General features: G+C 42.8%; 1 protein-coding gene across 1 annotated transcript in view; it reads left to right on the top strand.

Annotated features, from left to right (window-relative positions):
- Positions 1 to 17,022, top strand: part of MALRD1 (MAM and LDL receptor class A domain containing 1) — a 954,719-nt gene that overhangs the window by 615,607 nt on the left and 322,090 nt on the right. Inside the window, exon 32 of the mRNA XM_029587045.1 lies at positions 2,169 to 2,330. Coding sequence (XP_029442905.1) covers positions 2,169 to 2,330 — 162 coding nt within the window. The remainder of the gene's footprint in view (positions 1 to 2,168; positions 2,331 to 17,022) is intronic.

Raw genomic sequence — 17,022 nt, 5'->3', positions numbered from 1 at the left:
TGTTCAGTATATTGATTTTTGTGCATGAGTTAGACAATTTGAAGTGAATTTTAAAAAGATGTGCACATAAAAATTAGCACGTTAGCATAAAATATTACATTTGCAAATATGTGCTATTTCAAAAATTGCAACATGCGCACGAAAATCAGGATTTTGAGTAAACTAGCATAAACAAAAAAGAGATGGGCCATGGCATTCCATGGCACCAACATTTATGCATATATACTGCTATTTTGCTGCCTACCAAAGTGATGTCCATAAGTCTTTTAATTGCCTATATTTACTTCTATTCAATATCAGGTGTAAGTGACCATAAACATCTTAAATGTGAAAAAATGACTGAGGGGTCTGGGTGACATAGGAGAACTTCAGGCAGAAAAGTCAGGAGAGTCTTCACAAGCTGCAAATGGACTGGGATAACTGGTAGACTCATTTGTAAAGCTGGTAATTTCATTGCTGTATGCATGTTATAAAATCCTCTGACTTACGTGTGTAAAAGCTGCCTTCCAGAATGCAAATGTGTCTAAATAATATGAGTAAAGTCTATTTGCGTATCCCTTCAAAATTCAAAGTACAAATACGTAAGTATATGATTTGTGCACATCTATCTGGCTAAATTCCAACTTAGTAGCTAAGTCAGGAGAGTCTTGGATGTCAGAAGACATCCAAGACATCCAAGACATCTTGGATGTCAGAAGACATCCAAGCCAAATGTGATAACCTCGCAATCTACTTCAGCGACAACATTTCTAAACTCATCCAATGCTTCTCTTCCTCCTCCCACACCCCTCACAATAACCTCCCAAACCCCACTTAACAACTTTGAACCTACATCATCATCTGAGACAGAAGCCATTCTAAAGAAAATGAATCTAGCACAGCACCCATCTGACACTATCTCCACTAAAATTCTCTTGTCCATCCCCAGTATAATAGCCAAACCCATCGCCGATATCACTAACTGCTCCCTTACCCTCGGAATTGTACCGTCGCCCTTAAAGCAAGCCACCATCAAACCCCTACTTAAAAAAACCTAATCTTGACCCCACTGAGCCCTCTAACTTCTGACCCATCTCAAACCTACCCTTCTTGGCTAAAGTACTCGAAAAAGTAGTCAACACCCAGCTTTCAGACCACCTTGAAAAAAACAGTATCCTCTTCCCGTCACAATTCAGCTTCCGCAGATTCTTCAATGCAGAGACACTTATAATATCCCTCACCGACACCATTCTTAAAGGTTTTGACAAAGGCCAATCATACTTACTTGCCCTTCTTGACATATCCTCTGCCTTTGACACGGTAAACCAAACCACAACAACCTACTAACCCAGCTAAAGAAATTGGAATATCTGGAATACCCCTTCAATGGTTTGAATCGAATCTAACCAATAGACTGTACAATGTTAGAGCATTGAATCTAAACCTATACACCTATCCAGAGGTGTCCCTCAAGGCTCCTCGCTCTCAGCTACCCTCTTCAATATCTACTTGCTGCCACTCTGCCAACTCCTTTCCAGCTTAGGCCTCGCCCATTTAATTTACGCCGACAACATACAAATACTCATCCTGCTGTGTAACTTTACTTGTGTTATGAAGGAGGTATAACTATTGGCTATTTGTGCTGGGTTTAAAGGGTCTGGAGTAACTGGGATAAATGCAAGTTATCAAACCAGAGGGGTTTTGGAGAACCTAGCACTTAACTGAGCAAACTGGTGGACGAACTGGTGAAACTGGCAATGGTGTAGATGTATGCCCATTATAAAATACCCTAACTTACGCAGTAGAATCTGAATTTGTGTGCCTTGAAGCACACTCACTTTAAATTGGGCACACGTGCATGCAGCCAGGCTATTTTATGACATGCATGCATATATGCACGCACATTATAAAATGGTTGTGTATCTGGGCACATGCCGAAGCACATGCACCAAAAGTGCACCCACACCAGTTTGAATTGTACCTTTCCTATTAGGGCATAAAAGAAATGTAAATAAAATAGATACGTTTATGTATTCACTGAATATAATTCTGGGATTCGTAATGTCAATATGATGTCATGACCCATTTTGAATAATAATATAAACAAACTTTTAGTTATAAATTTTCTGAATTTGATATTGATTTATTGTATATGGAGCTAATTGGGTTTTTTCTCTTTCAATACCTAGGTCAATATACAAATGTCACTGGAAGTTGTAATTTTGAAACACCAGAACAAAACTGGACTATTGCTTGTGGGCTTCAACAAGATTCTGATGACAGCTTTGATTGGACAATAGGCAGTAATGTGGTCATGGGCCAAAATGGCCACTTGATGGATCACACGCCAGGTAAAACAATATTTCTCAGATATGCAAAGCCATTTTACTTGAAGAGGATGAATGCATGGAACTAGAAGTCAAGCAAACTTATGTTTTAACCCCCGATTGTAACACTGACTCTTGACTCCTTGTGGAATACTTTCTTTTCTCCTAATTATTCTCTATGTCTCATTTTAGCCAACTGAAATGTAAAGGTCTGATTTATTGTCCAGTTTAACCCATTTTCCAGGGCTAAAATGCCTCCTAAAAGGCCATAAAAACATTTTTTTATTGGTTCTATCTCTACACTTTCTTTCCCCATGTTCTTGTCCCAAGGGATGGGCTATTTTGTTGAAGTGAAGGATAACCTTCAAGGCGCCGGCCAGGTTTGTCTTCATTAGTGTGTGCCATACCACAGCTTTTTGGGGCTGGTATTTGTACAAACCAGATAGAACTCACAAGGTGGGTGTTCAAATAAAAGTATACTGTGATTTGTTGTAAACTAATTAAGAAGTATAAATAAAATAATGCCCCAGTACATCCAGGTTTAGTGATGGTGGGAGAGACAGTTTTACAGTCTCTCTATCCTTATGCAAGTATCCCTCAGTGTGGGGAGCTGAGATTTGATTCTCCTCCATGGCTATGGTGTCCTAGTATTGGATAAAGTGCCTGGTTTCCATGATACCTGAGATCTGCAGTGCTTCCCCGATCTCCAGCATTCTGGAAACTATGTTGGGGGCCTCTTCAGTCTTCTTCTCACAAAACAGTTGGTACATTCTGGGGGAAAGGCCTCCTATGGAGGCAGATATTAAAGCTCCCAGCTTTGGGTAAGGAAGTGGGAGGGGCAGAAAAATACTTCCTTCCCAATTAAATGGAAAAACTCAAAACTTTGAAGCTGAACTCCTAAGCCTCTTCTAGTCTCTGCAGCATCGTCTTAGCTGGGTGGAGGGATGTATAGATCCCTCCTACACTCCTGAAGAGGGCTTTGTTTCTGCCTTCCAGAAGGTGCAGGTCTCACAATAAAAAATGTCAGAACTTTTCAAAATGTCAAAATCTCTCTATACCTCTCTTCCCTCTAGTCCTTATCCCTTCTGTTGCTAGATAGGGGGCCTAACTAGGAGAGCACACTCAAACATTTCTGTATCCTTCAAGACCCAGATCTACACTGCCACACTACATCCTAGATTAACCCCCTCTTCTGGATTGGGAGTATAGCATCTCAGACATCCTCAGAAGGAGGTGCTGTAGGGAATGGTATCTCCCTTCTAGCTGTCTAAATTGAAGAGCAGGTGTCTAGGGCCATCTGCTATAGGCCATTGGGTCTCTACATCAGCAAGGAGAAAATGTTGGTCTGAGTGCACAATAAGGTTTAGATCCAAGCAGTTCTCTAGAAATCTTACCTTGAATATAAGATACTTACTGCTTTAGGAGTATCCATCTTCTAGCAGCTGCTATATGTAACAGCCATTGATGACAGTTCATTCCAGGAAGTATAATTTTCAAAAGTATTTCCACAGATAATTCATTGTTTCAAGAGCAGAAATGGGCTTTTAAAAAATTAATCTTCTGATATGCAAGTAAACTTGCACACCTTATGTTATCCAGACTAAGCAGAGGTGTTCCTGGGGGTGCAGTTGCAGAAGGGTTTTCACTTTTGAATTTAAAATGTAAGCGCATAAATTCCCCCCCCCCCCCCCCCCCCATAATTCTGTATACATTTTAGCAACTGTAATTGCAGGCAGATTTGGTGGGATATTTTTCAAAGCATGTAAATTCACTTTAAAAAACTGTTGTAACTTATGCACATATTTGTTGGCAAATTTATGGGTTATATTACAAAATTATCTTCTAAATTCCCACGAGGGGGTGGTACTTATTTATATCATTAGGATAGCTGCTATGGTTACATATTGTGTACTTTCATGATGACCACAATGCTATTTTTGTGTAAATGGCCAAGGCTTACGAAGTCAATTAATATTATGTAAGAATTGTTCAGGATCTGTATTTCTGAGAATATGGAGGAAGTTGTCACATTATTAAACTGTAGTATGTATAATTGATACCTGGCTTCTTATCAAGCCTTGCTCCTTTCCAGTCTTCAAGTCTTGCTCCACTCCAGGTCTTCAGTCTCGCTCGTCTTCAGCTTCAGCCTTGCTCTGGTCTCCAGTCGTCAGCTTCAGCTTTGGCTTTGCTTCAACCTTCAGCTTCAGCCTCAACCCTGCCTCCATTTTAGCCCCTTGGACTCTGTCATAGCTTTGCTCAGGCCAAGATTTGCTCACCTAGGTTTGTCTTTGGTGCAAACCCTAGGGCCCAGCCCATGAGGTTGCGCTGATTGCACCATGGCGAGAGGGGCTCATGCTCATGTCGTTCACAACAATAGCCTTCTAAGAAAATACTCTAGCCTTCTAAGAAAATACTCTAGCATTTAAAAAAAAAGGCAACTGGAACCCCTGGCAGGGTTTCCCTGGGTTAAAAAAAATGAATCTGACCTGCCCTGAAGCCTAGCCCATTGCCAGAGCTTAGTACTGAGTTGGGCCTAGTGCCAAGGCCTAGGCTCAAGCTGGGGCTTGCCTGGAGCTGGCCTGGGACCAGGAGCTATACACCCTATATAAAAGTGTCAAAGCCAGGGAGCTCCCACTCTGTACCCAGATCCTGGTTGCAAAAGGGCAACCCTATCTATGAAAAAACAACACCGAAACCAGGTCCTAAGATATCAGTACACCTCCTTTATGGAAAATAGACCAAGCCAGGCTGCTTTTCTGGTGTAGGGATCTAAAATCTATTTAGAAAGTAAATAAAATAAACTATACACTAGCAGAATAAACACAACATCTTGATCACACATGCAGATCACAGACAGACCTTCAGCAAAAACAAACAAAGAGACCATGAAGTATAGATAGAAAATGTGCCAACAAAACTGAACTAGAAACCACAAAAAGCCAGATTCTGTGCAGCAATGGAAAAATAGAAACGTCACCATCAAATCATAAAATCAAGAAAAATAAAACATGAATCATAATGGTAAAATCATAATAATAAAAAGAATATTTCAAAACAGCTGACAAATAGAACATCCAATAATTAAAAACCCATTTCTTAAAAGTTCCTAAACAGGATATCACTAAAGTGATGTCACTTTGGTGCCCTCCACCAGTGCTGCCATTGCCATTTTGATATATGGCCGTACATTTCTACAGCCGTGGATCAAAATGGTGCTGGCTGCACTGGAGCAAGCTGCTCAAGTGATGCCACTTCGGTACTATCCTCCAGGTGGATAGCACCGTTTTTAAAGTGCTGGGATTAACTGGGCATCTCTCCTGCCCTTTTGCATCCAGAATTCAGAAAGGAGGTAAATAAGGGCTAGGATGGGAGTTCCCCAAACCTGGCAGTTTTAAATGAGGTAAGAACCTTTGGTGCTGGCGCAGAACTAGGCTCTAGCATTGAACCCAGTTCAGGGATCTTTTTGGCCCAGGAAGGTAGGGGTGTGCATTCGTTTTGAACTTATATGTAAAACGCTACTTTTTTTTTTTTTTAACTTAAAAAAGTGATGAGGCGAAAACGATCGGATTTCCAACTTATTCAACATAGCTATGTTGAATACGTTGGAAATCGCGATCATTGATCCTAAATAAAAATTTAAACCCCTCACCCTCCTTAATCCCCCCCAAGACTTACCAAAACTCCCTGGTGGTCCAGCGGGGAGTCAGGAAGCCATTCCTCTATTTCTTTGCGAGGAGCACGTGACGTCCGCGTCACGTCGGAGTGACGCGGCCGTCACGTGGTCCACCGCGGTTCCGCTCCCGGACCCCTCGTTGGACACAAACGGAACTTTTGGCCAGCTTGGGGGGGCCTCCTGACCTCCCCAAGCTGGCCAAAAGATCCGTTTGTGTCCAACGAGGGGTCCGGGAGCGGAACCGTGGTGGACCACGTGACGGCCGCGTCACTCGTGATGCGGCCGTCACGTGCTCCTGACCCCCCCAAGCTGGTTCCGCTCCCAGACCCCTCGTTGGACACAAACAGAACTTTTGGCCAGCTTGGGGGGGCCTCCTGACCTCCCCAAGCTGGCCAAAAGTTCCGTTTGTGTCCAACGAGGGGTCCGGGAGCGGAACTGCGGTGGACCACGTGACGGCCGCGTCACGTGCTCCTCGCAAAGGAATAGAGGAATGGCTTCCTGACTCCCCGCTGGACCACCAGGGAATTTTGGTAAGTCTTGGGGGGGGATTAAGGAGGGTGAGGGGTTTAAATTTTTATTTAGGGAACCGGTGCACGTATGGACATAGACTCAACTTATGGAATTCTCCATATGTCCATATTGACCGAAATTGACCCCCCTTTTCGACTTATGGACTTATGAACATAAACATTTTGTCTGCACATCCCTACAGGAAGGCCCAGCCAGGGTTGCCCGTGGTTTGGGGTTTTTTTTTTTGTTTTGAGGTTTTATTGTTTTTAATGTTTTTTTTGGTGGTGGGGAGAGGGGTTGGCAAATGAACTGAACAAACAAAAACAAAACAAAACAAATTGAAAAGCTGAAAAAAAAAGAACAGAATCAAAAATTGGGGGGGGCTGCACATCCCTATCTTATATTATTTGTAACCATTTTTTAATCTTCCTTTTGATGTCACCTTGGTTGATGCTCTTGAAATGTGTGGCTTTTATTCTCTATAAACCAAAAAATCTGAAGGAAATCTTCTTCTGGCTATAATTTTCTAATATAATTAAAAAATATCTTTAACATAAAACAGATAGAGCTTTTTATTCAGAGAGCCAGCAAGGGTTATGTTATCCTGGTAAACTTACCCAGATTACTGTACACATATTTTTTATCCATTGGAACATATCCAGGAAAGTGTTTTGCTGAATATATAAAGTTGCATGGATAAACTTATCTGGAGGACTTTGGGATAGATATTTTTCCGAGTAGACTCACCAAGCTACTTTTGTCTAGGACGGTAGTGCTGAATATCATTACTGATTGGACAAAGTAAAATCAATCCTCAGGAATGCCTCTCTTTCTGTCTGGCTGAATTTTATTTGGATAATAAACTGCCTGGACAAAACTGTATTGGGGAGCAGGAGTAAATATTCAAATCTCAGGTTTTGTCTGGGTAAATCCAAAACTAACCTGGAAAACTCCTTTGCATATTGACCTCATATAATCCTATTAGGCTCTTTTATTAGCAAGTAGAGTTGTGATTTGGATGATAGAGCAGTCAATTTTCAACAAAAGCTGAATGTTTCCCTTAGATGGGCAAATTTTGTTTTCCTGCATTTAGGAAAAAATTTCAGCCACAAACTTAGGCTGAAAATTGTCCTAAATCTAACCAGCTAGATTTAGGATGATCAAACCTAGGCCTGGATTTATCAAAATGCTGTAAGTACCGCATGCGATAGCAAAAGGGGCATGTTAATATAGTATTTCCCACAATACCATTTCAGAATCTGCAATAAGAGCCAGACCTGTTGTATTCAACCACTAGGGGACCATTTCAGAGAGAGAGAGAAAGAGAGAGAGAGAAGCCATAATATCACAGCCCATAGGTAGGTATTTGTATCGGTTGAGAGAACATTGCCCAAATCTCATCTTGGAGTGAGTTTCCTCACTCCGAAGGCCAGCAAATCTTCACAAGAGACCACTGTTCTGTTCGTAGGTATCACGTAGAATGTCAAAGTGGCCCCTAACCCCCTACACTCTTACCTAATCCCCACCTCGAGTTACTAGGTGGCCCTACCATAGGGATACAAATACCTACCTATGGGCTGTGCTATCATGGCTTCTCTCTCTCTCTCTCTCAAATGGCAATGAAACCTTACTACACAATCACTCCTCCTATTTTTGGAATTTGCATCGCACCATACGATATGGTGCGATCGCATGCGGTAAACACGTTTTCACATGCAATAAGCCCTTAACGCATGCGAAAACGCCTTATCGCATTTTGATAAATGACCCCCCTAGGCCCCTAAATTTGGCATGCTGTGTCATATGGAAAGGTGGGGGTGTTAATTGGCTTCCCCTCTGACCATTTGAAGACCTGAAACTATTTAGATTCTGTTGAAATTGGGATGATTAAACCTCCCATATGGAAAAACTAAAAAAATTGCCTAGGTTATATACAGTGATATCATTGAAGAGTCTCATAGGCACTCATCTAGGGGCTCTCAGGGTTCTCCTCTTAAATTATTTTATGTAAACAAAGAGTGTCTCATTGAGAGGAGCAGAGCTGATGGAAGCACCTTGATAAGAAAATCGGTAGCAGCAAGAGTGCCTACATAATAAATTGGTAGCACAGCACTGTACCGTATAACTAGTCCAGGATATGAGAATAGTAAACTGTAGTGATGAAAATTGTGCCATGATCTGGACATTGCAAATAATACTGCAAGAAAAACTGTAATGCATCTTTGCATAAGAATTGTGTCAAACTCACTCCAACAAAAATGACATATTTTGATCAGTTTAGATAACATCAGTTCTGTTTAGTTTGCAAACAGGCAAGTAATGAGGGTCAGGATGCTTGGCATGGAGTCTATTCACAATAAAAAGAAGCATATGCCACAATTTCATGGAGTTAATTGGAAAATATTTTTCAAAGCCTTTTTATTTCTTTGGTGAGTTCAAGGTACACATATACGATGAACATCACAAAAGCCTGTGGAAGATGAGCCAAAATAAAGAAATGCACTGGGATTTGTCATTTACATTGCTGAGGTAGCAATGATATCTGGATGCAAATACAATTATACAGTCATTTAAAGTAACTTGCTTTCTGTCAGTCTAATCATTGCTTGATTCAGCAACAGTGTAATTGTATAGATTGCTCCTTTTATAGAACCTCTGATTGTATCATTCTTAACACTCTCTACTGTGACATGATGCATTTGATTAGTCATCCCTATGACAATGAGCTGCTGAATAATAAAGGCATTCATTAATTATGAAACCTTGGGACACAAACTTCTTGATACATTGCCTTAACTCATTCAATTAAAATACATCTTTTGGTATCTTCTATAGCAATGCAAATTAATGGCCATTAAATCTAAAATAGTTTAATCATGTTTGCCTTTATAAACAGTTCCAGTAGAAATTAGTGATGGGTTTATCTGGAAGAAGTAATTTTAAGATTATAATCCTTGACCTTCTCAACTACAATATGGTGAGAGATAAAAGTTAGCGGAGCCCAATTTTTCTGGAGACCTCTCTCTTACAATTCAGCATTTCAACTTGCATGCCCTGACAGCTTATAATAGTAATGCACAGATTAATCCAGCACAGGAAGGTGGGGTGGTCAACTGGCTGGTTTTGAACCAGACTGCCCAGTCTTAAAACTTGCTGTATGTACAGTGACTGGTTACAGCGGTAACTGGATATTGTAAAGCCAAGTCAAGCAAGCCCTGTGCTATCGAGGGGGAGGGCTGGGCATCTCAAGAACCAATCAACTGTACCCCCAGGCGCAACAACAATCAGCTGGCTTAATAAATAATGCCCGGTGACGCGGCTGCTGATTTGGAAAATAAAGCATGCTTTGCCTACCCTCACTGCGTGCTTCTCGTGCAGACCCCACTGCTGCTGCTGTTATCTCTGTTCTGCATGCTGGCTCCTGTACTAGCCTTCTCCCTCCAAGTCTGGTCCTCCCATTCTGGCTCCTTCCTTGCTGTGGCTCAGCCAGGGCTATTGCAGCTGGTGCCGCTGAGTGCCGATTTCTACAACTGTGATGGGCAGAGAGGGGTTGATTCAGCCGGCGATTTTTCTGTTCACTGCTGCAGATAATGGAGAAATGCAGCAGGGCCTTGCAGAAGTTCTTCCTTGCCTGTTCTGACTGCAAGGTACGTGTGCTGCCACCAGAGTCCTCCGGGCCTACATAGAATGAGACTATTCCCGGCCTCTGGTAGTGCTTCTCCGCTGTATGCTGCAGCCTGCAGCATTCTTCTGTACCACCTTTCCCTGCCTCAGGCTGTCATTGTCTTCTTCAGCTCCAACCTCTTCCTAGTGGGTAAAATGTTGTCCTGCAGGCTGTGGCTGCTGCTGCTATTTTTTTAATATTTTTTATTTTTTTTTGTGGAGGATGAGGGTAATATTTCTTCAGGGTCTGATTCTGCTCTGCATACTTACTGTTGCCAACAGTCTGATTCAATCTTGGTTTTGCATTTATAGATTTGTACTTCTTAGGGAAATTAATTACTTAATCATAATAACTACAAATTTGTGCATGTAAGGGGACAAAGCTAGGACTGGATCTGTCTGTTTGGTCAACCTGGTGTCAGTTGGCGGCATCCCATGTCAGGTCTGCTGCATCCCATGTTCCTCTTGCCTCTCCAAAATCTTCCCGTTTCAGTTTTTGAGATGGTGCCCTGAGTAGTCTGGAGGGCTTGCCTGGTTTGGGGGGGGGGGGGGGGAGGGTAGTAGGGCTGGGGCAAGGCTTTGGATGACATAAGAGGGCCAGAGCATGTGTTCACACAGGAACTCAGGAGTCCTGGTGCCAATCCCCTGAACAGGCACATTGGTGTCCTCCCTCCCCCGGGCCTGACAAAGTGTGCCCTTGACAGTTGTCTGCCCCTTCCAAAAGCCCTGGCTCCCCTCTATCCATCCTTTTCTGCCAAGCATCCCTCTGGTCCGCTCCCCTACACCTCCCACCCAGCATTTACTTTTCCCCTCCTCCTGCCAAAAAGAAACATTAAAGCGCCCCAGTTATTCCCTAACTATCCTACCACACCCCAATCTGAATGAGAATGCACACACCCTTGAGCAACCGATGTCTCCCATCCCCTGTCTCCCATGCAACTCATACAGGTGCACGCTCGAAACAACCCCTCCAGAAACAACCTATTTATCACCCTCCTCATCTGGATCAAGTCATCCCCCCCCCCAGCCTGAGTGTGGCAGTCAGTCAATCAGTATGAAAGCATGTGTGTGTGTCAGCTTACATGTGCAAGAGAGAATAAGTGAGAGACAGTGAGCATGTGTGTCAGCATGCTTGTGAATGAGAGAGTGTGACTGTGAGAGGGTCAGTGTGCAGTGTATGAGTGAGCATTCCCACCTCTTAATCTGGCCTTGAATGAACATGTGTGTGAGAATGATCATGCGTATTACAGAGCGTGGGTGACAGACAGAGGAGAAAGTCTGTGCATACCCTCCACCCCCGACTAAGGCAGGATATCTTATTTATTTTATTTGATTTTATATTCCCCCTTTCACACACACTTCAAATTGGATTTCATTATAAGGATGACTGGAAAAAGGTTCCCGGGTATGGGGAGTGGGGGATTGTTTTTTTTTTTTTTTTTTAATCATTATTAGTTTTAATTATTTGGTGTTAATTGATATGTCTGCTGTTTTGAAGTGTGTTATTGGTGTTTAGGAATTTTAAGGAAATTCGTTTTTAATTACTTGATATCTGTTTGACAGCTGTTTTGAAATATTCTTTCTATTAGTATGATTTAACTATTATGATTGATGTTTTATTTTTCTTGATTGTATGATTATGGCAACCCTACAGAAAGGGCAAGGATGAAGGAAAATAGTTCCTTCTATGATCCAAACATAATGCCAGGAACATTCTGGTGGAGGATACCACCTAAAACATAAGGAAAGGAAAGTAGATGAAAAATTGTCAAAGCTTCAAAATCACATGAGCACATTCTCCATTTCACATCTTCAGCAGCTATTCAAGGACATCACCAATACACTGCATGCCTCACTCCTACCCACTAAGTCTGACCTGATACTCTGCATCCTTAGCATCAAGTGGATTTTCTCCTGGCCAAGCACTGGCATGAGATCAGGGCTTTCAAGGGATTCGCTGAATCCCCGGCCCTAATTGACTTTTTCTTTTTTTGCGGGGTTTTTTTTTTTTAGCAGCGTCATCAGCACTGCCTCGGGTGCAGCCCTCTGCTCCTTTTAGCAGACCAGGGACTTTTGGCCAGCTTGGGGGGGGCCTCCCCCACAAGACTTGCCAAAAGTCTAGCGGGGGTCCGGGAGCGACCTTCTGCACGCGTGACGTCGGGAGCCAGGAACCAAAATGGCGCCGGCGCTACCTTTGTCCTGTCACATGATAAGGGCAAAGGGCCACTGGCGCCATTTCTCTTAACGCAGCCGTGGCCAGAGAGAGGGAGATCGCGCCGGGACCCCCCCACTGGACCCCAGGTAATTTAAAACATTTTGGGGGGGTTCGGGAGGGTGGGGGATTAGTTTTAAAGGTTCGGGGTTGGTTTTAGGGTTTTTTTGGTGTGCCGGTTTTCCCGCCCAACCCCCTCCCCCGATTTACGATTTTTTGACGATAAATCGGGGGAATTGTTATTGTATCGCGGCTCTAACGATTTTTGACGATTTAAAATATATCTGACGATTGTTTTAAATCGTCAAAAAACGATTCACATCCCTAGTAATTACAACACGGGGCAGAAGGTGGTAACATACTTTAGTCCGAAACAGACATCCCACGTGCTTTGCTGACTACACCATGCAGAGCGAAAGGCAGGGCCTCCCTTCAGGCCATCCTGGCTCTGTCATGTGGCCCATGCAGAGTATAAGGCTGAGGCAAGAGAAGATGCAGCATCACAGCAACAGCGGAGCCAGTGTAAGGAGCTCCCAAGCCCCTATGGAGCATTGGTCATTAAAGGGGCTCTAGCAGAAGGTCGGACTGCTCACTAGTACTGGGGACTTGGAGAAGGGGAGGAGGGATATTCAGAGATTGCCGGGGAGGGAATCAGGGTATGGGGAGATTTGAGAGGGAAATTGCTGGAAACTTGGGGAGAGGGAGAGAAGATGTTGCAAATGAGAGTGCTGGGGACTCTGAGGGGGGCTGAGAGTGACTGAGTTCTGGGGACTCTGAGGGGGGCTGAGAGTGAGTGAGAGTGCTGGGGACTCTGAGGGAGGCTGAGAGTGACTGAGTTCTGGGGACTCTGAGGGGGGCTGAGAGTGAGTGAGAGTGCTGGGGACTCTGAGGGGGGCTGAGAGTGAGTGAGTTCTGGGGACTCTGAGGGGGGCTGAGAGTGAGTGAGAGTGCTGGGGACTCTGAGGGGGGCTGAGAGTAAGTGAGTTCTGGGGACTCTGAGGGGGGCTGAGAGTGACTGAGTTTTTGGACTCTGGGAGGGGGATTGAGAGAGAGTGAGAGTGCTGGGGTCTTAGGAGGGGTAGGCAAGGAATTGGGTGTTTGAAAGTAAGAATGCCAGGGAGCTGAGGGTTTGAGAGAGAGACTGCAGGGGACATGGTGGGGGCTCGGAGGATGAGCTATAGCTGCTGTTTCTGTAGTAGAGGATGGAAGTGAGAATACTTTAATTTTCTTTGTTATTTTGAGAAACATGCCTCTCTGAATATTTCTATATAGTATATAGGAGAAAATACATTAATGTTTTTATTTCTTTGGTGTTGCATTGCAGGCAGAGTCTGGCTTCTTGGAGTTTCCAGGCAGTTTATCTATGTTTCTGTTTTTTAATTTGTGGTAACTCATTCTCTCTTTGATGAGGGTCTGCCTGTGTTTTCCATGTGGGACCAAGTTGAGATATTCTGCTAGCCTGTTTCTGAGTGAGTATCTAGCACCATCCAGAGGGTCTTGATGTAGTAGAGTAGAGGGAGTAGGGCAGTCAGTCTCAAACATTCATGACTAGTCTGCCCCTTTCAAGAGTTTTTGATGTATTGTGAACTACTAGGGTCACAAAAATTCAAAATTCATAGCAAATAGAGCCCCTGTTTTCTGGCTACACACCCAAAATAAACACGTAAGAACACGCACACCAGCATTTCACCTGCCTCCCCCTTGACAGACTTCCATTCTTTCTCTCTTACAACCTGCCGCATAGAAGTGGAGGGGAGAGGGGGAGGGAAGGTGATTAGGCCAGTGGGCAGGGGAAAAAGGGAAAGGAAAATGATTGTGCTATTGGGTGGGGTGGGAGATAGTGAAAGGAAAGTGATAGGGAACTGGCCATAAGGCGAGGGAAGGGAAGGGAAGGGAGGGTGATTATGCCACAGTGGGAGTGGGAGAGCAAAGGGAATGTGATTACGGGGGGAGGGGGATGAGGCAAAGAAGGGGTGAGAGGTAAGGTGTTTATGCCAGGGGGTGGTTGAGAAAAGAAGATGATCGAACCACGGGATGCATTTTCTGAATCCCGTGGTACGGGATAATCCTTGGCCACTGTGGTCAAGGATTATCCCTTCTCATAATGGTTGCATAGCACAGCGTGCCTTCAGACCTGATCAGGTGTGCCATGGAAAACTCGTCACTGCCCAATGTTCAGGTCCAGACCAGTAACTGGCCACTTCTCTCAGCACCTTGCAACAAAGAGAGACATCAGCAATGGCTCTTAAAAGTTTCGGATCTCCTTTCTGAGAACAGGTGAAATCATGCATACCTCTTCTTCCTAGCTAAAGCAAGGGCTCTGTAGCATGGTAATTTATGGACAACATGCAAGGTTCGAATAGCTGAACCCTGCTTTGTGCAATTACACACGCACATTAAAGCATAAAATATACATAGATAAAACATCAAACATGACAGTCCCCTAATTAACCCCTCATCAATCAGACTCTTCCCTCCAAGCCAAGCACCCCCCCCCCCCCCCCATGATTTAACTAAATTCTAAAAAAAACAAAAAAAACCCCTACAAATGATCCAAGCTATTCAATATATATTCCCAGGAATTATACATGGAATTCACTGTAGATATATAGTTGTCAAATTTAACTCACAAATCATCATCTGAAAATGTGAATGTGAGCCACTGGTTCATTACAACCAGTCACTAAAAATAAGAGGATGAAAGGATCTATCCTAACAAACTATAGCATTTTAATGCATGACCTGTAATTGTTCAGTGGTGGATTTTAGCACAGCTAAAATTATCAGCATGTGAGCATCTTTAAATTGTTAACTCAGATGGAAGGACAAGAAGTGAGAAACGTGCAAATAAAAGTAGGATTATTGTGAGAAAGAAAATGACAGTGCAGGAGACATTGGGTTGCATTCAACAAAGATTGTTTTCATAAGCATATATTGAGGAAAAGTAATTTATTTTTAGTAAGTCTCTCAGAGAGACAGAGAGTGAGAGAGAGAGAGAACAAAATTGGCATTTCTATTGAAAGTAATAATTTTAGGTGCTTCTGTGGCAGTATGAGAGGCATCGAGAAAGACTGCATTCAACTGAGGCCTGAAATGAGTAAGTTTGACTCAGAATAAGCAAGATCTAGCAGATGTTATGTGTGAGATTGGCATTTTATATTATGGTATAACACAAACCCATTGTACTCAAAATCACTTCAGTTTATGCGTGAAAGAATTAAGATTGCTGGCAATTGAAACTTAAAATGAATACATCTAACCTATCAGAGATTTATTTTATTTATTTATTTAAAAACTTTTCTATACCGTCATTCAGTTAGGTACCTTTGAAGTTATGATTGGATGGTATGGTTTGATATGAAAGCCAAGGTGGAGAGGAGTCACACAAAGGTCAAAGACCTGGATTTCAAAAATTGAACTTTGGTAAAACAGGAATGTACCTTCAGAAGGTGCTGGAAGGGTGGGGTGATGTATGTGAAGTGGAAGAACAGTGAAGTCAAATTAAAAAAAAACAAAACTTTAATAAGAGCAACCAATATTTCTGTTATGCAAGTATATAAAAGTATGAAGACAAACAGATTGATATGGTTTTCAAAAGAAACAGCTGAAAAAGTAAAGACAAAAAAAAATCAATATTCCAAATGCGCAAGGGACCTCAAAAGGGAAGTAAGGGGAAGAATATATGGTAAAATTGAAAGAGGCAGGGAAAATAGACAGGATGGCAAAGGCACTTGTAGAAGAAAAACTAGCTAAAGTGGTGTAAAACAAGGTGACGACTGTGGTATGTCAATGAAAGAAGGAAGGTGAAAGCTGAGACTGTAAGACTGAGAGAAGAAAAGGAGAAATGTGTGGAGGGGGACAAGAAAAAGGCAGGATTCACTGAAGAATGGATTGTAGATAGACAGCTAACTTCCAAAGGAAGCAAAGTCAACTTTTGAAAAAATTGACCCCTCTGTTACTATTAACCCATTTGATTAGTAAACAGCTTGATTTATATTACCTTCTCATGCAATCTCTTTCATGCTTTCTCTTAAAATGAAAAAGGAAATTACTATTGCTTGAAAATAATGATAAAGTGTTTGTATTAATGAACAAAAAGTAAACCTGTGCCATGTTCTAGAATAAGGTGGCATAATAGGAGGATCTGAGGCAGAAGAAAGAGAGGCAAAGTCAGGAAGTACAGGGAGATTCACTTGAAAGAGGCCCCACATTTTCTGTATTAACTCTCACTAGGACAAAGCAATCTGATCAAAAAAATGTGCAATGTGCTCCTCAGTATATGGAACTTCGAACAAGCCGGGATGCCCCAGTGTCGGAGCAATGAGGCAGGCGCCGGACAGCCGACGCGACATTTAACCTCCATTTGCAAGATGGAGCAACATGTCTCACATCGGCAAAGAGCATAGCAGAAATTGAGTCCTTTTTCAGCAACAGGGTAATTTCAAAGGGGCTTTGGCCACCCCGGTCGCCGGTTCTGACACCGACATACTTCTTCCTTTGGGGTACGCTAAAAAAGGAAAAGCCTATTGGAACAACCATTGCACTATGGAAGATTTGAAGGAAACATCCAAATGTGAAATTGCTGCTATTCCCTCCGATACGCTCACAGACACTTTCAGGAACACGGAGTGCCGTGGCGAAATGTGTCTGGCGGAAAA

The sequence above is a fragment of the Rhinatrema bivittatum genome, chromosome 2, assembly GCF_901001135.1.
Source record: "Rhinatrema bivittatum chromosome 2, aRhiBiv1.1, whole genome shotgun sequence".
Taxonomy (NCBI): domain Eukaryota; kingdom Metazoa; phylum Chordata; class Amphibia; order Gymnophiona; family Rhinatrematidae; genus Rhinatrema; species Rhinatrema bivittatum.
The sequence above is the reverse complement of the archived record's forward strand: the minus strand, read 5'-3'. Positions and strand labels throughout refer to the sequence as shown.